General features: G+C 43.2%; 5 protein-coding genes across 5 annotated transcripts; 2 read left to right on the top strand and 3 right to left on the bottom strand.

Annotated features, from left to right (window-relative positions):
• Positions 1–4,050: 4,050 nt before the first annotated feature.
• Positions 4,051–9,509, bottom strand: Bfra_006561 (putative rho1 guanine nucleotide exchange factor 1 protein; the record flags this gene model as incomplete). Its single annotated transcript, XM_037336930.1, has 4 exons — positions 4,051–5,004; positions 5,056–5,757; positions 5,809–6,648; positions 6,828–9,509. The coding sequence occupies 4 exons, from the start codon at positions 9,507–9,509 to the stop codon at positions 4,051–4,053; spliced, it is 5,178 nt and encodes a 1,725-aa protein (XP_037198296.1).
• Positions 9,510–12,699: 3,190 nt separating this feature from the next.
• Positions 12,700–13,613, top strand: Bfra_006560 (putative superoxide dismutase protein; the record flags this gene model as incomplete). The annotated part of the gene is made up of 5 exons (XM_037336929.1): positions 12,700–12,712; positions 12,971–13,150; positions 13,217–13,368; positions 13,419–13,515; positions 13,574–13,613. 5 exons carry the CDS (start codon positions 12,700–12,702, stop codon positions 13,594–13,596), a joined length of 465 nt encoding a protein of 154 aa, XP_037198295.1. The 3' UTR covers positions 13,597–13,613.
• A 1,485-nt stretch (positions 13,614–15,098) lies between these two features.
• On the top strand, positions 15,099–17,968 carry Bfra_006559 (putative transcription factor (snd1 p100) protein; the record flags this gene model as incomplete). Its single annotated transcript, XM_037336928.1, has 2 exons — positions 15,099–15,867; positions 15,918–17,968. 2 exons carry the CDS (start codon positions 15,099–15,101, stop codon positions 17,966–17,968), a joined length of 2,820 nt encoding a protein of 939 aa, XP_037198294.1.
• Positions 17,969–19,750: 1,782 nt separating this feature from the next.
• Bfra_006557 (uncharacterized protein) lies at positions 19,751–20,909 on the bottom strand (the record flags this gene model as incomplete). Its single annotated transcript, XM_037336927.1, has 2 exons — positions 19,751–20,732; positions 20,803–20,909. 2 exons carry the CDS (start codon positions 20,907–20,909, stop codon positions 19,751–19,753), a joined length of 1,089 nt encoding a protein of 362 aa, XP_037198293.1.
• A 287-nt stretch (positions 20,910–21,196) lies between these two features.
• On the bottom strand, positions 21,197–23,744 carry Bfra_006556 (putative transaldolase protein; the record flags this gene model as incomplete). Its single annotated transcript, XM_037336926.1, has 7 exons — positions 21,197–22,021; positions 22,109–22,402; positions 22,459–22,470; positions 22,533–22,551; positions 22,698–22,770; positions 23,216–23,520; positions 23,614–23,744. The coding sequence occupies 7 exons, from the start codon at positions 23,742–23,744 to the stop codon at positions 21,404–21,406; spliced, it is 1,452 nt and encodes a 483-aa protein (XP_037198292.1). The 3' UTR covers positions 21,197–21,403.
• Positions 23,745–24,031: the final 287 nt, after the last annotated feature.

The following is a 24,031-nucleotide window of genomic DNA, read 5'->3' as shown; positions in this document are numbered from 1 at the left end:
AGGTCAAAAATGAAGCACCAGCAATATATGTATTGACGACTCCCAAGAAGCTGCCGAATCTACTGCTATAGGCAAACTTGAAGTTCATTGAGAATATTACGATGATGGATTGTATTCAATATTGATGATACAATTAAAATATGATAGTGGAGAAGTGTAAGCGTGGGATTGTGCAGATGTATGTGGGATAATGTGGCAGGGAAAATTCCTCAATCATGACGAGGATATCTAGTAGTTTTGGGGATTTCAGGAGCGGGGCATTTTGAGTACATTACATGACAGCGTACTTATCTTCTTACAACTTACGAGTTTCAGATGACTTGAAGATCAATGATTGGCATTGCTTGTATTCCAGTCTACTGTGGGTTTGATGCCTTGATCATCCTGGAATATCATTGTTCACGACAAAATATCTCAATTGATTCGTTTCCGAGACTCTCTATCTAACAAGCTTTTTCCTACCTTTACCATGCACTTCAACTACAAGTTTCAGAGAATTAGTAGTGGTAAATGCGGACTAGAATGGTGTATCACCCCTTAGATTAGACCTCAGAACTGTAAGATTGTGGTTTTAACTTTGTAAATTTCCAAGTTTAGAAATAAGAACTACGTGAAGGGATTGAGAATTTGGGCTCACAAGCTAATAAGATCACACCCAACTACAAGCCAGAGACAATCAATAAGAACATGCCCTCTGATCACTCCTATCAATCGAGTCCATCTTTCATATCACGAACTTAAAGCCTTACCACCATCTCTGGCACATCTGGCTAATCTATCCCATACCAATGATCACCAGCAGCCACCCCACTTCTCTTGGTAGATTTTGATCTATCTAAACCGTATCATCCTTACCCAAATCCATGAAAGGCAGTACTGCTATTGTATTGAATGGCCATAGGGTCGCTCATCAAGGAGATAAACTTTACTAAAGCCAGGGAACTTAGTTGTCTTTTCAACGAACTGGATATTGAATTCCAGAAAAAAGAGACACGTGTAGTTCTTGGATCATAGTCCCTTCAAATATTTTCAGACAAGAATTGATACCTCAAATATACATAAAATCGCCTAAGCAATCAAGAAGGTCAATCTAGAGGTGAATAAGTCGAGAAGTATCAAGGGAAACTATCTACAACACTGAGAAAAATCCGATTATTGTTGTAAGATTGAGAGATTGGTATAGGCACATGAGAATACCTGCCCGTTCTGTCAGTATCTACTGCTAGTCGTATGAATAAACAGAGTCTAGTAATCTTGACGACAGCGATATATTCAGGATCTGTGGGCACTGTGTATGAACTCTAAAATTTGGATGAGGTTAAACAGCCTCGCCTAAACTTGCTTTGTCTGTGGAGCCTTTCCATGCCCCACCACTAGCTGAAAAGCTTTGACACTTAGTGCTCTTTATCTCGTGGCAAGGAAATATATTTTATTAAAAGCACCATCCTCACATCAAATAACCAGGTCGCTTAGCTCAGTTGGTTAGAGCGTGGTGCTAATAGATCCTGAATACTTCAGTCTCTGAAACGCCAAGGTCGCGAGTTCGACCCTCGTAGTGATCATTCATCTTTTGCCATTTCTTTTGCATCACAAATGATTCGAAATAGTCGAAGGATGGCTGAGATATTGGAGGATTCAAGTTTTTGATGGTGGGGTGGCTGGTACGCCGGTGCAAAAAACTGGTGGGGCACGCGCCGCTTTTGTGAAACGTGAGACTTGTGAGAATATGATATTGAATGTTGATAACTGATGTTGAGAATTAGATTTCTTTTTTCTAAAGATTTGATGTTATGCTATTGAGAAAAAATCTCCTTTTTTTTTTTGACTAACTTACTTGCAAAGTAATATTCCAGTTTTGGAAGCCCCTGAAAGTAGACGACTGATTGTGCTACGAGCCAAAGAAAGAAGGAAGAGAAAAACATAAATCCCAAAAGCAGCACGAATTAAATGCAACAATGGTAAGTAACCACATGAAGATACACCAACCTGAACTTTGTCTAACTAGCAACATTGTGTTTATATACAACATAAAACTCCATATATCCAATTGAAATCTGTCAACTTATCATTCTTCATATAGATGACGAGCAACAGAATTCTCCATTGCATGACTGTTAATATCCCGGGACCGTATGAACATTGGATGGATCTGGCAACGTACTCTCCTCTACATTCAGCAACTCCAAATACCTAATAAGATAGAGTGCACAATAGAGATGGAAGCACTTGATTTTATTCATTTTCTTCAGATCACATAGGACCGAGCTTGTAGACGTTACGATTGTGTTCTCTGACCATTCTCATACATGTTGGAATACTTTGGAAGACATCGTTTAGTGTTCGAGATAATGACTTTGAACAGAATGGGATCGGAGTATGTCTCTGGGAGTGGAATGAAAACTATGATCTGAAGATGTGGAAGTCAATGGCGTATAACTCGGGGCCATCAGAATTAGTATCACTTATCATAAATAAGTGTGATACTACTACTCGTGATATCTTGGTTAATGTTCCTGTTCCTCTCTCCTTTCTTGAGATTGTACAGGTTGGGGGCATGGACTGACGGGAGGATATAGAACTGACACGGAAGAATAATCGAGTTGGGCGGAGAAGTCATTCACAGCGAAGTATACAAGAGATAGAGATTGAAAAATGAGAGGTTTTCAGAAAGGTGACGAGATGCTCAACATCGCCTCCCCAGAATGATAGTCATCCAGATCTCTCCTCCCACAATGAGAATAACAGAAATTCCATATAACAGCATTCCATCTATGATTATACAACACGCCACACAACACCACATCACATCCCATACAATCCAACACCTCTCAATCTTTCTAATTCATCCCCTCGAATCAAGCTAACACCCCCACAGCAATATATCAAAGATCTCTTCATCACTCCATACTCTCTAATTAGTAATTACAACACATAGAACCTACCCCCTATCCTTTACCAAAAACCATCCGCAACAGGCTCACTCCCATCCCAGTCCATTCCAGTCTATCCAATACGATTTCTCTCATCTAATATACTATACATATACTTCACCTCAAAGTTAAGTTAAATCTCCATCAAATCTCTACCCCCCCAAAACATCCCACCCATCCACAGTAAGTAATCGAGAGCATCCCGCGACAAGCTCCAAGTCATCACGTCAAGACAAACGAAACTTTCGACTCTTGACTCTTGACTCCCAAGACGAGGAACTTTGAACTGCGTATTTGTAATTTTATATATGGTATACATCCACCACACCACACTCTTTACATTCAATCCTCCACTAAACTGCCCATCAAATATCGATCACTCCAACAAGATATCCCAATCCCAGCATGGAAGTCCACTCTTTCCCCCTTTCTCCCTCTCCCCTTCCACTTCCCTCCTCTCACCAACCCGCGCACAAGACAATCCGATCATTACCAAGTAGATGGGCCATGAAGTTAAGAAAGAAAAATCAAACCCGAAGATTTCCAAGTAATCCATATATCTATCTACCTTCCCACTCCCAAGACAATACCAAGAACCGACTCCTGATTTTCTATCTAAGCCTATTAAATTTATAAATTAGATACTCCATCTAAGATCCAGAATTTCTGCATCCTCTCTAGAATATGACTTCTTGCCACATCATATCCTCAGACTTCCTTCCAACTTCAAAAGCTATTTCGGAAGATTTATATCCAAAGAATCGAAAACATATTCAGGGTACAGATTCCAGACACAAAAATAAGAATAAACATAAAATTAAAACTCATCAATCAATCAATAATTTCTGGAAAAACGCCAGCTACAACTGGTGGTATGGTATTATATGCACATAAAAACACTTTCCTTCCTCCCTCCTTCCACCCAACCATTCCCTCCCGTCAGACCCATCTCCTTTTGTCCAGTAGTCAGAGTCAAGACTCGCCTGCCCAACCATTCATTCATGTCATCATCAATCAAGATCTAATCTTCCTCCTCCCCTTTCTTCACCCTCGAGCCGACTTTTCATTTGTTCGTTCGATTGCACAATTACACAATTGCGCACTAGCTCACAACGTCCACCTATTCCATATGCCCCTCATTAAGCACCATCTCCAACACAATTTGGTTCCCCACAATTTCCGGATGTGCCATTGCCAACTTCAACGTCCTATTCATAGCTCCTCCCGCGCCACCCATCGGATTCATAGTAGCCATAGAATTGGCGCCTGCTCCCTGAGGGTTTGTACCCGCATCAAGACATCTTACATCACTACCCGCAATAACCTGTCTCAATCTACCATTCTCTGCATTCCTCACTTCGACAAAATCGCTATCGAAGAGTACCAAGTAGGCACCATACATAGCCGCCGTTTTAGCTCTTCCTACGAATTCCATTATGACGGATCGAGATACTTCACCATGTTTATCGACATAGACACCACATTCCGCATAGCATAGAAGGAATTCAGAATCAGAAAGCCTGAACATACCTAGAGGTCTTTGACCTTGGAGTCGAGCGGCTATGGATGCTATGTTTTGATTTTTGGTATCTGGGATACTCATTGGTACTTTCTTGTCGAGGGTCAAGAGTTCAAATCCTTTTTGAGTCGAGATGGCAATGTATGATTGGAAGAGATTGATGGTGAAACACTCGGTTGGAATATAAAATTCGTCGAATTCACGGAAAAATTCAGTATTGCCACCGAAACGTTTACCAAAAAGACGAGACTTTTTCTCCGAGGATTTTTGAACAACTGGCTCTAGAACTTTGAAGACGGAGTGAAGACTCTCCTTTTTCTTGTAGAAGACTAGGGTTCTTTCTTTCATACGAGCTGTAGCGAAGAATGATACGTCGCGAGCACCGGAGAGCTTTTGAGGTGCTCGTCGAGATGAGTCTGTATTGGTCCCAGGAAAGTTTGAAGCAGGAATGATTACGTCGAGATGATATGCAACCAAAGATTTGTCGGCAATGATGATGCACAGGGAGAAATCTTCGAGAATGGCGATTTGTGTAACTTTGGGCATTTGAATAGTCTATCAGAATTAGCTTAAAGTTTGTTGAAATTGGTAGTAGGTTGTACTTACTCTTGACCATCCTCGAGGATTCGATGCCTCAGAGATATACACCCCATAATCTGTTCCAATTGCAATCAAAAGTTTCCCATATGACATAAACGATACTGCGCAGTTTACTTGAGCTCTGCATACCGGAGATGGCCGAGGTTTTGATCCACAACTGTGTTCCATATCCCTGACAGCTCTATCTAGTGGTGTACCAGAAATAGAGATGAAAGCCCTTTGCTGATAGATCGTCGAGTTGTCATAAGCAAAAGCACTATCAGCAACAACTTTAAGACGGAAAGGCTCAGCATTTTGTGCAAAAAGAGCCGCTGCATAACGAGTTTTTGCTTCGATTATCTTATCACACCACTTGTCTCGATTTGCGGCCGATGGAGCATATAGAGTATAAACTTCGGCTTTGCCCAAATGCTTGATACGGAATGGATACATGACCTTTGCATCGTTATCATTCAAATTATTCGAATTAAGTCTTGTCACGGAAGCTGTAGTTGAGACTGAATTATTAGAGTTTGTATGCTCTAATGTTTGCATTCGCTCAAGTCCGCTAGTAGCATTCGTGGCAGTACGCATTAACCTTGCTTCGGCAGCGTTTGCTGGGGCAGTCTTGGCGACAGTTGTCGTGACGGCTCCAATACCCTTCACAGCGGATTTCTGCACTGGATCATCGTCACTGCTCTCGAGGACTAAGAGCTGCATTGGAATCGGCTAGAGTACATGTCAGTAATGCTATGTAACTGGGGATTAGTCAACACTCACAAGTTTTGATACATCATAAACTTCCTTCTTCCGCAGACCATTGGCATCTCGTTGAATAACACTCTTGGCTAAAACAAAGTAATGATCAAAGAGGATAGCATGAGTTTCCAACCAGGTGAATCGATTGTTACCTGCACGCTGCAAATCTCCTCTATGAAGAAGCTCACGGCCTAGATGATCCAAATTGAGCTCGACACGCTCCATACCCGGGCGCAGATAGAGCTTCGACTGGAGCTCAATCATATCAACTTTTCTACTCTGTTCCTCAACCTTAGCATCACACTCTAGGGTGACTGCCTTGATTTCTTCAATGGCTATCGCTAGAGTTGCTTTCTCGTCGCTCTCTTTGGTCATATTTTTGAGAACAGTACCAAGGAGGAGACCATAGCGCTGCAACCTTGTGATCGGGGCCTTTAAATATGTATTCCAGTCTAGACGACCGGAGAGCTTGTTGTCTCGAGCTTGGTCTAGAAATTGGCGGAAAAGAATATTTCTGTCTGCTTCTCTTCGAACAAGATATGTGGCGTATGGGAACCCAGCAGCATATTCGATATATGCGGACTTGGCCTTCCTTATCCATTCTCTGAAAATGTCGCTGAAGCCCGTCACCCAAGGTCCTTGCTCTTTTTGTCTGTACTTCAATTGTGCAAGTAGATGATTTTCGTTAACATCTTTAATGGCTTCGACTTTTCCAAAAACAGAAGCAACAAACTTCGTAATCTTCGTTTTTGCGATGATGGGAGGTTGCCACGAAGCAAGATTGTCTCGATATAATATGCGTAACACGTTAATCTGATCCATGTAGATATCCTCCGACATGACTATCTCATGGAGGTTATTCTGTAACTCAATCTCTTTCTTGGTTACACCCCAAGGATTTCCTTTGTTAGCTTAAAGAAAGTGATCCAGTCCTCGGACTTTCTAGATGGCTCCAGAGTTTGGGACTGTAAGTTGATCTTCTTTAGTGTGCGAGTGCAATGATGTGAATAACATCGTCCCTCGATTTCATGTTCATGAACCTTTGGCGCATAGCATCCTGACCCTGTCAATTGCCATAATACACCGGATACTTCACCTTGGCCAAATTTGACCCATTCTTCATCTTTCACCAAAATCCCAGCGTCGAACATAGACTTTACGACTTTTTCACTAAGGGTTTCGGCATCAGCCGTGTTCATGGTTGGTACCATGTGGGTGAACAGGGCTATAAGGCCATCTTCGATAGTCTTTACTCGGAGATCTGATTCGCCTTCTCCCGTCTCCCCGCCAGCCATCTCTCGTATCCAGCCTGCAATTCCACTCAAAGCCCATGGCTCCGTACACCTTCGGAATTCGGCTGTTGATAACCTTCCGGGTGAAAACTTCTTACGACGGCCGGCTGGTAAGGCTGGTAGATCAAGCGTCCCTAAAGAGGCCGGAGTAGATGCATCATAACCATCTAGTCCCGCGGCCGAGCGAAGCATAGATTGTCTATTGCCCTTTGCTCTGGCTTGACGCTCCTCGGCATCTGTTTTCGAGCGGACGGGAGGTATGGTTTGTGCAGTATTGCTGTGACTATGAAGAGATGATGATCTGGGAACATATTGAAGGGCAGGCTGAAGTGTATTTTGTGGGTATGCTTCCGGTCCACTGGGAGGACACGGCCTCACGCTGTCGACACTGGAAGAGTAGGAGTGTGAATAACCGTGCGAATTGCGGTAAGAGCCAGCTGGTTGTAATTGCGGTGTCCTATTTTCGGACATTGGAGGAACTGCGGGAAGAGGCCTTTGGTAAGGTCCTGGAGTCATCCCCGGATGGTAGAACATATCTTGAATTTCATCTCTCGGGGGGCTATCACTTCCAGACCTACCACTTTGCCGAGAATCTAAAATTCGAGATTGAATTGAATTCTCATCACCTTCGTCGAAGCTCAACCGGTGGGCATGAGAAGTTGGCCTTTCTAGGCCGCCTGTACCGTAGTTATCAACCCTGGCTTCTTCAAAAGCAGGGAAGGGATGAAGTTCACCCTCGCCGGGCATGGAGTAGTCAGCCATTCCTCCCAAACCACCTCTTTGAGCGCGACTATCAGAACGACCAAGTTGGTGTGGTGTCGGTAATGGTCGACTTTGATCTTCCATCTCACTGCTATGCTCCGTACTCATACCAGCAAAATCATCTCCATAAGACATATGTGCGTCGTAGCCACCGCCAGCGAGGCCTAAATCCATACCTTTGTAATCACTATCACTACTTTCCCCTTGAGGTAGCTGAGTTTGATGTGATGGTTGTCCCTCGTAATATGATGGTTGTCCTTCGTACGGTCCACCAAAACTTAAGCCCCCCGAACCTAGTCCATGGGATTCTTGTTCTTCGGCAATGCGCATAGCTTCGAGGCCAGCAGCTGCTTCCAAATCGCTTTCGTCATCTTCGTAATCATCGTAAGAAGTTCCCTCGGTATGTAATGTAGAAGCTGTAGATGGAAAACGGTCAACGCCAGCACCAGAATGAACAGTAGTTGCTCTTGAGTCATATCGATGTAATTCACCATCCAGAAGGTCTCCATTCCGGTGGGAAGTTCCAAGGGCATCTCCAATATCCGCAAAGATTTGTTCTTGGGCAAGTTCTTCATCTGTCTTACCTTGTATTCCTAGACCCCAATCATCTTCATCTCCGGTACCTTGTTCCATTGGCGCACTAGGTAAGGGTCTTTGCGTTGGGTGTCTCTGTAGTGTGGTCCCAGGAGAGGCAGGCATAGGTATCACGGGGGCATTTGAAGAATTTGTCGAAGAACGTTTGGGCGGAGGAATAGGAGGGATTTCTTGAGGTATGGAGTCAATTGAATTCTCTCGAAGAACACCACCGGGAAAATTCGGGTATGTGGGCATTTGCGTAGTTCTCCTGTAATCATAGTCGTCTTCAGCAAAATTGTCCCCGTTAGTTGGATATGGAGTTGTAGAAGGCGGTGGATTATATGAAGCCTGCCTTGGGGGTAATGGAGCCGAGTGAGGAGCATAGCTTGGACTTCTCAAAGGTGGCGAGTCCATGTAACTTTCATATATAGCACTTGCGCGAGCTGGAGGCGATGAAGAAGAAGAATTGTATGACCAATAGGATGCCGATGTAGAGGTAGGAGTTTGCGCATAGGAATTGTTGTAATTGTTGTACGCAGAGGCAGTAGACGAAGCGCGTGTAGGATATTGCGAGGGCTGATAAGCTGCAGGATTATACGGTTGATGATTAGAAGATGTAGAGTTTGAGTATTGGTGTTGACTGGAAACACTCGGGCTATATGAGGGTTGAGGGCGATATTGTGAAGGCTGCGAGTGCGACTGAGACCTGGCAAAGTTCTGAGGGTTATATGCAGGCTGTTGGGGAAGTGAGGGGGACTGAGATCCGTTCAAAGGCTGGTATTGATGTTGATATCCCGACAAAGCGGGACTACCAGGTGTTCCAAATGACGATCTGCCAGGCGATTGTGGGCTCATTGAGTTATTTGGCATGTATAATTCTTCTGATGGCATTGAAGCCCTCGCCGATGATGGCGGGGCAGGTTGGTATCCGCTATTACCCGGGTCGAAAAATGCAGCATCATCTCCATTGTCAAAACTAGACTGCCTGTGCAAGCCTTGACTCGAGTTATTCGAGGGTTGACCTGTTGGTGCACCGTATTGTGCTGGAGGTACATGTCCGTAGCGTCGCCCACCATTTGCGTGGAAGGACATGGTTGCGATAATCCGAATCTGCGCAAGACCTCAAGTTCCTAATAAATTCGTATGTACAGTAACAAATCTGGGAATCTGCGAATCGACCAGCCAGTTTATTATGATCGTATCTTAGTTTCTGAGCATCTGGCTTGCTCCGCGCGATTAGACCGTCGAGATGATTCCCATTTGCTGCTCGTTGGGGGAGATTGTGCTTAGGGGGAAGACAGCTAATCGGTCGATTTTAATGGAGCGTGAGCGAGTGTCGAGTTTGCCAGAAAATCAAGAAACGTCGTCGTCTCAATGCTGAGCTTATGCGCGGTGTCGTGTAAAAATGCTTGCTTGCCCAGGTTTTGCGACAATGTGGGAGATTTCAATACGGGCATTCGGAGTCTCCGTATCAAAGCAATGCAATCTCGACTGGGGACTAACAACTGATCCTTTAGATTTTTCGGCGGGGGAAGGGAATGCTGTGATGATAAGCCAAGGTTTCCAAAAAGATCAAGATATTGGGAGTAGTTATTTAAATAAAAGCGAGCGACTGAGTAAGTAACAAGTGAGTCAAGTAGAAGATGGTATAGCCTTGTATCTTTTGTCTTATTTAAGAATAGGTAGGTATGTAGTTCTATGTGTTTGTTGTCTGTGAAGTCGTATATGCTTTTGATTTTGATTTTGATTTTGGTCTTTATCTCTGTATACTAGGTAGGTAGGTAGGTAGGTAGGTAGGTAATATGTATTATTACATTGTACTATAAGATGTTCTGGAGCAGCTGAGTGTCGTCGCAAGCTCTCGAATGTTGATTGGTTTGATTGACCACCACTTTTAAAAAGGTTATTTGTGCCCAGATGTAATTATAATAATAAGATCTAAATCATTGTAAGATTAAATTCTATATCTAGACCTTTCTTAATTATTGATCAATGGGGGGAAAGGACTTTGTACGCGTCAAGCAATTCAATCAATCAATCAATCGATCAATCAATCAATCAATCAATCAAGAAGCTCACTGTCTTGGTATTCATTCGTTCGTTTGTTCATTCTTTCATTCATAAATACATACTACCTAATAAGTAGGTGCCTTCATACATTCATACATCGCAACCCTTTTCCCATTCAAATAGGAATATTGTCAATCAATGTCTTTGCTATTCATTCATTCTTACCATTCCATTGGGGTCACGACTTCAAAAGACTTCGCCCCGTTCACACATTACCATCCAGGGTTATATTACATCAATGATGAATGGCACAGTAAAAAGAAAGGAAAAAGAACGGGTTAAGCCTCATGGTAGGGCTGTGTGTGTGTGTGGCTAACATCAATCAAAAATGCAAGACGACGGCACAAAATGCAGATACATGTATCCAAGGTAAGCTATAATCTAGGATCTGATGTTGGATTCTCTGTCATAGCATACCTACTTCTGTCAATCATGTCAATCATGTCAATCGTCTCAAGTAAGGTTATTCTTAACTGTGATCGGGTCCCCAATCCGAAGCTCTTAGGTTAGAGGAAGTACAGGATCAATGATATCAAATATTGATCGTCAATCTTGTACCAGAAGAGGTTTGAGAAGGATTCAGGGTCTCCAGTAGTTCTTCATCCCGAACTCCTTAAAGTCACACTCCACGTGGATCCCATGTGATGAAAGAGAAGTTGGTAACATCAAACTTGAGTATCAGTTCAGATTTCAGATTTCAGATTTCAAATTTCAAATTTCAGAGCACAGAGAAAACATTGGATCGAATGTTTATTGGTATCAACAAAGACCACTTGCTTCATTCTATCCTCACATTTATTGGCATTCCAATTTCTTCCACATTTCGCCATTCATCAGTTTAATCTTACAGCCATGTCTATAGAGTATCCCTACACGTGTCACCACTGATTCACAATTCGCCAGCGCATGGTCAGATTTTAAGATATCTGTGGGCTCTGGTAGCCAAGTTCGCCAAGTAATTCTTTTGATAAGAAGCTCTCCAACGGCTCTTGCTTAGTACTTAGCCCTATGTGGAGGTTTGGGCAGAATGGTGTTCAGAAATCCTTTCAGTCGTTTTACTTTCCCGAAGCCCCTATTGATATCCTCCTATGAACTGACAGCGTTGACTTTTCCATGATCGCGGAACCTTCACAGACAAAGGAAGTATGAGGAACACTGCTGTATTATGTGTCTTGGCATAATAATCCAATTGATCACGAAAATTGCGAACCTTACAACAAAAGCCCTGGCGCTTGAAATTCAGGGGTAAAGAGGCGCTGCTTTTTGTACATTAAGTCACTATGTACTCACCACCTTGGCTTGCCGTGGCAATAAGGAAGGCCAATTATCGTGAATACCATATTATCATACTGATGATTGCCAGTGGCATGGAGTCGTATGAATGGGAACATATTTGAAACGGTGGCTGAATGTGGGCAAGGATATCCTCAGGCTTCTCTGCACAGAAGGAGAGCATGAAAACTACCGTGAAACTGGCGGCAGCACATATCTTTGCTGTACATGGTATGATTTGGCGGTATATGCCTATGCGGCTACGGGAATTCTTCACTTATATGCGCTGTGGTGTCGAAGCTATTGACGATTACAATATCGGTGCCTGGTAGAAACCCAGCAAGGAATACAATTGCTGGAGGAGTTCTCTCCTCTGGCTCTCGATATAAGCAAATACGGGCATTGTTGATTTATTAGCATCTCAGAAAGAAGTAGTGGCCGGGCGACGATGGAGGAGACTCTGAAGAGCGACGCTTTGAGAAGGAGCACCAGAGCATTAGATTGAGATATTCAAGACTCGTTGTGCCAGCCAGAGAGTTTCGAAGATCGGCACACTATTTGTCGATACATTTCAGAAATGCAGCTTCGAGATTGAACTCAATTCTGAGCATTTACATGTTGTTAACTACTCACCTGGTACTGTGAAGTTATTAGCCTTCCATCGACGTCAGTGTTGGACAACTACGAACGATTATGTAATCTCACAGCAACTGATTCGTCCGGTGTTCGGAAATAAAGATGATTGAATTGATAATCGTGCAGATGAATTGCCATTTACCAAACCCCACTTTTGTTATGGAATGTTCAAAGCTTCCAACGAGTTCCCACCCCTCTTTCTTTCCTATTCTACTGTTTCTTGCAATCGACAACAACTTCCAAATTCTTATTTAGAACCTCCAAAACTCCCAAATCAACAGATTTAAGAACATACTCCATCAAAATGGTTAAAGCAGGTACGTTTTACATCTGTCATGTCGATTTCTGCCGTCCCCACCCCACATATTTAATGCTGTAGCCAATGGCGGGGTCAGCTAGAGAGCTTTTGAGCACATTTCCTCTGTCCATGGGATACCCGGATGGGTAAACTATCTCCAATCAAGCATCTAATCTACATCATCCTCATATCTTGCATTTCTTCTCTATCTTTCATTGTTTCACGCTCTTAAATATGGCATGAAAATACACACTAACCCTGGTTCTTTCCATTTCAGTTGCTACCGTCCGAGGTGACTCCAAGGTCTCCGGTACCGTTACTTTCGAGCAATCCGAAGAGAACTCCCCAACTACCATCACATGGAACATCACCGGCAACGATGCCAATGCTGAGCGTGGCATGCACGTTCATCAATTCGGTGACAACACTAACGGCTGCACATCTGCCGGTCCTCATTGTACGATTCTCAAGCTTTGGATGGAATATACATACAACGGAACATAAGGCTAACTCGGTATTCTAGTCAACCCACACGGTCAGACCCACGGTGCTCCTACCGATGAGGTTCGCCATGTAGGTGATCTTGGAAACTTCAAGACTGATGCCCAAGGAAATGCTACTGGTTCCGTTCAAGACAGCCACATTAAGTTGATTGGTCCATTGAGCGTCATTGGCGTATGTATTCTCTCGCATCATTGATATACAAGTACTGACAGCCCTTTCAGCGTACCGTTGTTGTCCACTCCGGAACTGATGATCTCGGTAAGGGAGAGAACGAAGAGTCCAAGAAGACTGGTAACGCTGGAACCAGACCAGCTTGTGGTATGTTATTCATTCACTGAACATGCAGGTGTTGGACACATGACTAATATTTCCCTAGGTGTTATCGGTATTGCTGCATAAATGGTGTAGCACACAAAATGGTATGCAACGAAATGATACGATCTGATGACAATGGAAAAGGGGTATGAATAGTTTAGCTTAGTTTGCCTGCTGTGTCTAGTTTCAACAGAAAAGCCGTCGTTTACTCCAATGATTTTGATCGACTTATGATGTATGAATTATTGAACCGAACAGAAAAAAGCTGTGTTCATCTCAGCTCCGACGTCGATGATTGCATTGTAAGCTTGATTCGAGTGTTCAATACTGTTGTATATGATTTTTACAAATTACCATATGTAATTAAGCTCCCGTTAACCGGTTCTCCCGCCATTGAGGTTTGCTTATCATAACTATTTGGCTAGGGAGACACTCGAGTATCGAAGTGAACATTATTCTCCATCTTCACTTCAGTTGCATTACATCAAATGACAACAGATTTCTCATCTACCTACCCAAGACAGTGTACGTTACATATGCCTCTCAGCTGGCTGAAGGCTAACCATACATTTCGAACATGATCTCCGGACAGCATGGATCAAAGCTCCATTGAAATACATCTTCGCTTCATGCACCAATGATCTCTTCAAGATCATTACCCCACATCAAGGGTTCAATGGGACCTTACAGTAATGGAATTATATAAAATGTAGCCTCATCTAAATGGATGATGAAGCTCCAAGAGAACACTTGACCTCTTTCCATCTTCATCAGTTGACCATCTAATTTACTATTTAAAAAGCATTGGAATACCTGATATATTCGATTCTTTTGCTCATTGAATCTAAAATTGTATTCTGCATATTTTTACCATCTATTGCATTTTACCGGATTCCTTATGTAAGTTGTACAATATTCCCTTTTCCTGCTTCCCCTCATCCTCATCTCCATCCTCATCCTCACCCTTACCCTCACCGCATATGTATACAAGAACTGCCTGCCGCAATCCGCATTCTACGCCACCTCAATGGAGGTTATGAGAAGGCTACCTACCTAGGTATGGATGAACGAATTGAGAATCAGAAATTGGGAGTAGATTCATTGGATGAGAGAAGTGAATTCACGAGAAGGGGGAAATTGATGACTAGTCAACACTCTCCCAAAGCTAGCTTCAATTTGTCGATTTTCACCATGATCAATTCATTCGACACTCAACCACAAACTGGAGAAGGAGCTTCACCTTTTAAAAATATTATAACCCAGATTTGGAAAGTCTAATTTCCAATTTCGATTGCACACATCCTACTTCGAGATTCACTTTCATTCAACCCACATTTCATACGGCATCCAGCAGATTGTATCTCGAACACACATAAACGAAAACATTCTACTGTATTGCTTTGACGAGATTCAATATCATACCGCAACACCTAGACTACTTAAACCTACCTAGTATCCGCAACTCAAATCGCAGAGACAAACAACTCTCTTTGACTCGAACTCGACAAATTTACAACAAGAACTCCAACTACACTCGTGCCTATACCTATACCTACACCATTGTTGAATCCTTCATTATAATCAAAATGGGTGTCAAAACATTCAAGATTGGCTCTGCGGCAGGCATTTCTAATGAACGCAAATCTTCTAGCAGCTCATCGGCATCAAAAGCTTCTCAGGAATCTGCTAACCTACCTGAACCATTTCCTAGTCCCCGAATTCCACCACTCGGAAAGAAACGACTTGCCAACGTACCTCCATCCGATTACAGCAAAATGGTTCTCAACCAAGCAAAAGTTAAATCCGTCTTGAGCGGCGACAGTCTTGTACTTACCTCGGTTGATAACCCTGATCTCGAGCGCATTTTGTCCTTAGCTTATTGCACTTCACCACATCTGCGAAAGGAAGGCGATGAGCCGTTTGCATTTCAGTCTCGCGATGCCTTACGAAAACTAGTAGTGGGCAAGGTTGTACAATTCCAAGTATTGTACCAAATTCCAAATACTAAGCGCGAATATGGACTTGTTTTTCTCAATGATGGAACCAAACTACCCGAAGAAATGATAAAGGAAGGTTGGCTCAAATTGAGAGAAGATGCTGGCCGAAAGGAAGACTCGGAATCGGCCCTTCAACAGCTCGATGCCTTACGTTTATACGAAGCTACCGCACGCAGTGAAGACAAGGGTCTATGGCAAGAAAATGGTGGACGTATTGAGGTCCAGCATGACATGGGCAACCCAGAGTCTTTCTTAGATACATGGAAGGGAAAAACAGTGGATGGTTTGGTCGAACGTATATTGAGTGGTGATCGAATGCTTGTGCGTTTGATTGTTACTCCTACACAGCATATTCAAGGTCGGTTAAGCACATTCATGTGTGTGAAATAATAAACTAACAATAATTAGTTATGACTTTGGTTGCTGGTATTCGCGCACCAGCTACTGAGCGAGTCAACCCATCAAATGGACAAACAGCCCCTGCTGAACCATTTGGAAACGAAGCACGACGTTTCGTCGAGGAAAGATTATTGCAAAGAAATGTTAAAATCCATATTCTTGGACTTAGCCCACAAAATCAACTCATTGCTTCAGTCATCCATCCCAAAGGAACTATTGCTAAATTTATCCTCGAGGCTGGGCTTGCACGATGCACCGACTTCCATTCAACGCTCCTTGGCTCAGATATGGCAACATTACGTGAGGCTGAAAAGCGTGCACAAGGTGCTAAACTCGGTCTGTTCAAGGACCATGTTGCAAAGAACAACGGTGCAGGTGGAAGTCTCGAAGCAACTGTCACCAAAATCTTCAGCGCCGATCAAATTTTTGTCCAGAATAAGGCAGGTGTTGAGAAGCGCATAAACATTAGTAGTATTCGTGGACCTAGACCTACTGAGTCATCTGAAGCACCTTTTAGAGACGAAGCTAAGGAATTTCTTCGAAAACGCCTGATTGGAAAACATGTCCGAATTAGCATCGATGGATCAAGACCGGGCACTGAAGATTATGACGCAAAGGAAGTTGCCACCGTTACTTTAAATGATAAGAATATTGGATTGCAATTGGTTCAAGAAGGTTGGGCTTCCGTAATCCGTCATCGAAGAGATGACACCGACCGAGCTCCCAACTACGACGATTTATTGGCTGCACAAGAGAAAGCCAAGGAAGAGAAGAAAGGAATGTGGTCTGGAAAGGCTGCAAAGGCAAAGCAATATGCCGATGCATCTGAGACTGTCCAAAAAGCTAAGCTACATGTTGGATCCTTGCAACGACAAAAGAGAATTCCAGCCATTGTTGACTTTGTCAAAGGAGGCGGCCGATTTGTTGTACTCGTGCCTCGTGAAGGCATTAAACTCAACTTTGTTCTTGCTGGTATTCGAGCTCCCAAATCTGCTAGAAATCCAAGCGATAAGAGCGAACCATTTGGTAAGGAAGCACACGATTTAGCTACACGAAGATTATCGCAACGTGATGTTGAAATCGATGTATACAATACCGATAAGGTTGGTGGCTTCATTGGTGAACTTTACATCAACAAGGAGAGTTTTGGTAAAATCTTGGTTGAGGAAGGTTATGCAACTGTTCATCAACACTCTGCCGAACAATCCGGAAACTCGAAGGAATTATTAGCAGCTGAGAAGCGTGCAAAGGAGGCTCGAAAAGGTCTTTGGGCAGATTGGGATCCATCTTTAGATGTGGAAGAAGAAGAATACCAGCCTGCCAATGATGAAGAAGTCACTCAAATCAAGAGAGAAAAGGATTACAGAGATGTTTTTGTCACCCAAGTTAATGAGGATGGAAAGTTAAAACTCCAAATCATTGGTACTGGTACTTCGGCTCTCGAGACTTTGATGACTCAATTCAAGTCTTTTCACTTGAACCCATCCAACTCAACTGGTCTCCCTGGTCCACCAAAGGCTGGCGATTACGTTGCGGCCAAGTTCTCTGAGGATGGTCAATGGTATCGTGGTCGTATACGCTCCAATGATCGTACTGCTAAGGAAGCAGAAGTTGTTTATATCGATTATGGTAACAGCGAGAAGATTCCTTGGTCTCGTCTCCGACCACTTTCACAACCACAATTCTCAACGCAAAAACTTCGCCCACAAGCTGTTGATGCTATCTTAACCCTTCTTCAATTTCCTACAGACAAGGATTATATGAATGAGGCAATTAGATATATTACCCACAACACTGCCGACAGGGAACTCGTCGCAAATGTGGATTATACAGCGCCAGATGGAACTTTGTATGTCACATTGTTCGATACTAAGAGTCAAAACTTGAACGATAGCATCAATAATGATATCGTCGCTATGGGTCTTAGCATGGTTCCAACTAAATTGAAGGGTTGGGAGAAGGGATTTGCGGATGTTATCAAGAGTTTGACTCAAAGTCAAACTGAGGCTAGACAGAATCGCCAGGGTATGTGGGAGTATGGTGATGCTTATGAAGATTAAATTGGTGGATGGAAGATGAAGGCTGGCCAATAACCAACTACTAAACATCATGAATTTCTCTTACTGTTCCTCGGCTCATTTTATTTCTGCTTTTGATAATTCTTGAGAATGTATTGCGAGCTTGTTTCTTGCATGGTATGGCATGGCATTTCATCACACAGCATAGCATGATGGTACATCCGTTCTCTTTTCTATGGCATTGCATTATGACTCACGCTGGATGGATGGATGGATCATTTGCATGGGATTTATAAAAGTTTTCTTAGGTGGGTGGATGGGGATGGATTGGTTGATCTGCATGGGGAGGGGAAGGGAGGGAGTGGTTGGTTGGCTGGCATGGGAGGGTTGATACCTATCTACCAACCTACGTATCTGAGTCTTGGTATTGATCTTGGTCTTGCTACCTAACTATATTGGTTGGAATGGACTGGACTGAACTAGACTAGATCAAATGAATTCTTTTACCTGCGGAATTGAGAGAATGATTTGTGTGTATGTGATGTGATATGATTGAAGCATTCATAAAATGACAGTTGGGTTTCAGAAATTGTTTTTGTGATTGATTGATTGATTGATTGATTGATTATATTCAAATCTAGATGCCAAAGGAGTGATATTGAGAATATATCAAGGGCGTGCGATCACACATGTTCTTCTCAAACATGTCGTATAGAATCGTAATTCCTCTTCGCCTCTTCTTTTTCAACATCTGTTTTTTGCTTTGCTCACTAAGGAGAAAGGGAGAGAGGGGGGAGAGAGAGATGTCGTTTCCCTTGGCGTTAGAAGGCTCAGTGTTTGATGCTGCTATATCGTTTGAGACTCTGAGTTATGTGATGACATGATCAATGAGGCATCTCGGGATTTTTTCTTCGGGTGGAAATGTTGTGTATACCTAGATAGATAGTATTCAGCATTTACCAAGTTGATGAATAGTGAATGATGGAGTTTGGTTTGAGGTTTCGGAATGATTGGATCGTGTGGATATCTAGGTATTGGACTTGATTGGATTGGTTGATGATATTTATCTTTGGAAGAGATACCGTCGCTTAGTAATTCCTATGCTCAGTTGCCTTTTCCACTGTCTTTTCCTCGCTCCCCCTCTTTTTCCTTCCATGCCATCTCAAAACAGATCTCGGCAATCCCAAGGCCGCATCTGCGTCGCTAGTTCATCTTCAAAGATGGGGATTACGCGCTGCGGATGGGATTCCTAGAATGCATCGCCTGGTATACTATAGTGATTTAGTCTTCTCTCGATAATCGGGGTAGAACTTATAGTCCGCGCATACCTGATATACGAGTCCGCTGATGCGGAAGGAGGACGGGTTGATGAGGATATTGTTGAGATTGAGAGGAGCGTGGGGGAATGTCGATGAGGAAATATTTTGGGGTGGGGGCATTGAAGTCGTTGGTGGGAAGGGAGGAAGGCCAACCTTTAGTGACAACTTGTTCCAGAGAGATACTATACTCTCTGCTCTAACGAGCTTTGGATGTACTGACATGCATGCGTGCTTGGGCTCAGAAGCATCTTTGATGAAGCAAGAAAGGATCTCTCGATTGTGACGAGGCAGGCCAGAGGTGGCAATCAAACTCAGCGGATCTTCCATGAGAAATCAGGGAAGAAAAGAAGAAGACAACGGGATATTGTGGCTAGATGTTTTGAAATTTAATAAAGCGGGCATGCAAACTCGTAACGATCTTAGACACCAGGTCACATCAGATGACTCAGCTTTGCATTGCCGCCGCAAAATTCCACCTCTCTCTCGTCCTTCCCTTTCCCCCTCCTCACTCCACCACCCTACTCTTCCACACTCTCCCCCTCCTCGCCCCCACATTCAAAGCCGGATCGCTCAACAACCCAAACTCCTCCGCTTCTCTCTCGACATCTCCGATCCCTTTCCCATCCCTAAAACTCAACACTCCCACCGATTCTAATTCCTCAACACATTTCAACAAAAACTCTCGACAGATTTTCTCCCCTTTTGCGATCTTCTTCCTGCCCGTCGTCCATTCGGTGGATATCGTTTCTTCGATTATCTCTCGCATATCTTGGATATCGGTCCCGATTTCAATAGCGGCAAGGAGAGAGGATGAGGCGACGAATGTGTAGTTGTTATCTTTTGTGTCGCGGTTCTTGCTGTTGCGAGGATCCTCCAGATTTTGTACCCCGTCGTTCTTTTCTTGATTTTCCTCATTGTCTGTCTTGTTCCTCTTGCGTTTCCTATCCACTTCTTTTTCTTTCACGTTCACAATCCTGTCACTTTCCAACTGCCCATCTTCATCGCTCATTTCATCGCTGCTATGTCCTGTATCTTCCGACTCTCGCTTGCGTTTATCTTCACATTTCTTGGATTCTGTTTTGTCCTCTGGTCCTTCTTTGCTTTCCCCTTTAGGCCCAACTACGGGCTGGTCACCATCTCCCCCGGACTCCTGGCCTGGTGATTCAGAGTCCTCGCTACTATCCCTATTCCTCTTCTCCTTCACCCTTTCCTCCTCCCCATCTCCCCCCAACATCTCCAAAACCCACCTATCCGGCACCGGGTCAAAAACATGATACACCCATCCCCTCTCCGGTTTCTCCTCCGTCAAGTACAAACTCCAATGAAACGTCCCCGGATTATTTCTCGCCGCCAGATGAATATACAATTTATTTCTCTCCCATCCTATTGCTATCTCCCTTTCTTCGCGTTTCTCAAAATCTCCCAGGGCGTTGATACTTCCCATAGCTGGATAAAATGTTGGTCTCCTAGGATGGGTATCGATACCCCTATTTCAGAACTGAAATTTCATCCAATCACCCTCAACATTCGTTGGAACTGTAAGATATTACAAATTACAAACTATTCTTCATCACCCAAATCTCATCATCGACCTGCATGCCAAATACGAAGATGTCTCGTCTGGATGTACTCAAATGATTATATTGATAATTCGATTTGACCATGATCAATCTCAATTATTATCAAACTTTATATGCGTCCCACTTGCATGCAACTCCATCCCAAAGCGGTTTGCTACATACATGAACACGTGGACGCTGGATGGGTTTTGATAATTTGGGTAATCGATCGTCTAATGCCAAGAAAGGAATATTGACATACATCTTCAACATCCCCATACAATTTCGCTATGAACACCACTCACAATTTACACCAGACAATATACTCAAGTACACATCTCAAAAATCAACAAAAGGTATCCATGCCCCCATACCTTCCAGAACGACTCAATTTTAATCCGACATCAGCTCACAACACCGTCTTGCATCATAGCAAGCATTAAAAATAATCAATTAATCATCAAATCGTTTCATTTATTTAGAATCATGTCTGGCCACGCGTAAATACAAATGGTACTTCATCCGGTCTTTCAATTTTGACCTCCGTGACAATCAATAACTATAAAATCATCCACCGAACCCTGAGACTCAAAAGCAATTTATTGCAACTTAGCCTTCAAGATATCCTTCAAGGTGACAGCATCAGCAGCAAACTTGCTAATACCCTCTCTCAACTTCTCAACAGCCATAGCATCCTCGTTGAATGCAAATCTGAACTCGGCCTCATCATCAATGTAGGTCAATTTCTCAATATCCAAACTGCTAGCGTTCTCAGCGATCAACTTCTTGGGGACGGCCTCTTCGGAGTTCATCAAGTCCTCCAACAAGTTTGGTGAGATGGTGAGGTAATCACATCCAGCAAGCTCAGTGATTTCACCAACGTTACGGAAAGAAGCTCCCATGACAATAGTCTTGTATCCGAACTTCTTGTAGTAGTCGAAGATAGCCTTAACGGACTCGACACCTGGGTCTTCTTGGGCGGAGTAGGTCTTTCCGGTGGAGGCCTTGTACCAATCGAGGATACGGCCGACGAATGGAGAGATGAGGAAAGCACCTGCTTCGGCACAAGCAACAGCTTGGGATTTGGAGAAGAGGAGGGTAAGGTTGCAGTTGATTCCGTGGTCGCGTTGGAGGACGCGGGCGGCTTGGATACCTTCCCAGGTGGAAGCAATCTTAATCAAGATGCGGGACTTATCGATACCTTGCTCCTTGTAAAGCTAGATGAGACACACGTCAGTATCAAATTCGTTATAATTGAGGTACATTCGTCCCAAAGAATGGACATGAATAGGCATGCAACATACGTCGATAATTCTGAGGGCCTTGTTGATGGTGGCCTTGGTGTCGAAAGAGAAACGAGCATCAACCTCGGTTGAAACCTTTCCTGGAACGACCTTCAAGATTTCCTTACCGAACTCGACGAGGAGACGATCGAGAGTGGCATCAGTCTTCTTTTCGAGGTCACCGTCGACCTCCTTTCCGAATGCGACTGCGGTATCGATGAGCTTGGCGTATTCAGCCTTTTTAGATGCAGCGAGGATCAACGATGGGTTGGTGGTGGCATCTTGTGGTTGGTATTTGGCAATGGCTGATAATATCTGTTAGTAGTTGATTGTAGGATTGGCGAGGAGAAGTTGTTTAGATGATAACGTACAAGCAAAGTCACCTAGAGAGAAATAGGAGTCAGTCAAAGCTTCAAGCAGTTGCAATGATGGATTAGAAACTTACCAGAGTCAGAGACGACGGTCTATTGTGGCAAAGGAATGGTTAGCAAACTATATTCCAAAGTATATCCTCAAATTCCATCTACTTCACAAGAGTCTCCCTAGATTTTTGGGCTGGACCCGAGTGACCCGTCGACCAGCCATCAATAAATAAAGACAGATTGTTCACTTACGGTGCCAGAAGCTTTGAGTTGATCTAATGAAGAAGGCATGATTATAATATTTGAGTGTTTTGGGGGTATCTTGTTTGAAATTTGTTAAAAGGAAGTAATATGAAAATGGTATGATAGATTTTCGAGTGAGAAAGAGGTTGAAAGGTTTTTATGTTGTTGAGACAGAGGTTCGGTTTCTAACTTCACCCCTCCGGCGTCATATGGTGGGGTCAAATAAGTGGAGAATTCACTCTTTTGGTAAATACGTAGGGGGTGACTAATCCTGAAGCATGCACCTTGTGTGATAGATGATTTGCGAGGAAGAAATGAAGTGAATTTGGAGTGAAGTTGGAGTGAAGCTTGAGAAATAATGAAAAAGGGGAAAGTTGTCGAATTGTATTTTATATCAAAGAAGAAATCGACGATTATTTATAAAGTCACTGGGAATGAACAATTGGCAGGTCCTACATAGTCATCACATTCACGAACAATTGAGTGAATTATACTCGGGCCATCAACAACAACTTCTCTATACAACTGTTGGTTTCTTCTCTTGTCTTCTCTCCTGTACTCCCTTCCTTAACTCCTTTGTCAACATCCCACTTATTGTGTTGATGGTCTACTTTGAATCCCATACCCGATGTCGCCACAATTCTATACCCAGTAATCCGGAGACCTAATTTTCCATCGGAGCCAACCAAGTTCTTCCGAATCTTAGAGTGATGAAGCGGCGAGAGCGGGTCTAGAATACAGTCGAAAGTGTAAGCAAGATTACGATTGTTTCCATCCGCGTTCGGTGAAGACGATAATGTTGTCGCATTTAATGAATGTGTCTTAAAACTAGAAAAAGTCCTAAAGTTTATTTTTCACGGCCCGTCTAATATCGTTGTTTTCATGTATGCGGTAATAGACGGATCGGCTTGAGGGAAATACGCATGGTGAGACCCAGAAAATAGTCTCTTGAAACATCGTCGTGGTCTTATCCATCCATAACGCCAAGATGAATGCCATAGCGAGAGTCTAAATCCGACCGAAAATGCACTGTACACCGACATTGGGATCATTTGATCAAGACATCTTGGAATAAATGCCATAATGTTTGTATTTGAGAAGGACGATGGCTGTGGATTCTTCCATCCAAATGGGATAATGTTTTCATGTTTTCAACATTACTTTGATGCAGATATTCGATAGCAACACTGCCCAAATGCAAGCCAGAACGCATTCTACTTGAATTGGAAGTTTCCTTTATAAGTAGAACAACGAGGGTCACAATCAATAGTGCAACAAGACGAATGAGCATATCCAATATGATTGAACAGACACAAGAAGTCAGCAAAAACATAGTGTC

Source organism: Botrytis fragariae, assembly GCF_013461495.1.
Source record: "Botrytis fragariae strain BVB16 chromosome Unknown tig00000000, whole genome shotgun sequence".
In the NCBI taxonomy this organism is placed as follows: domain Eukaryota; kingdom Fungi; phylum Ascomycota; class Leotiomycetes; order Helotiales; family Sclerotiniaceae; genus Botrytis; species Botrytis fragariae.
This window is presented reverse-complemented; position numbering and strand designations above follow the sequence as displayed.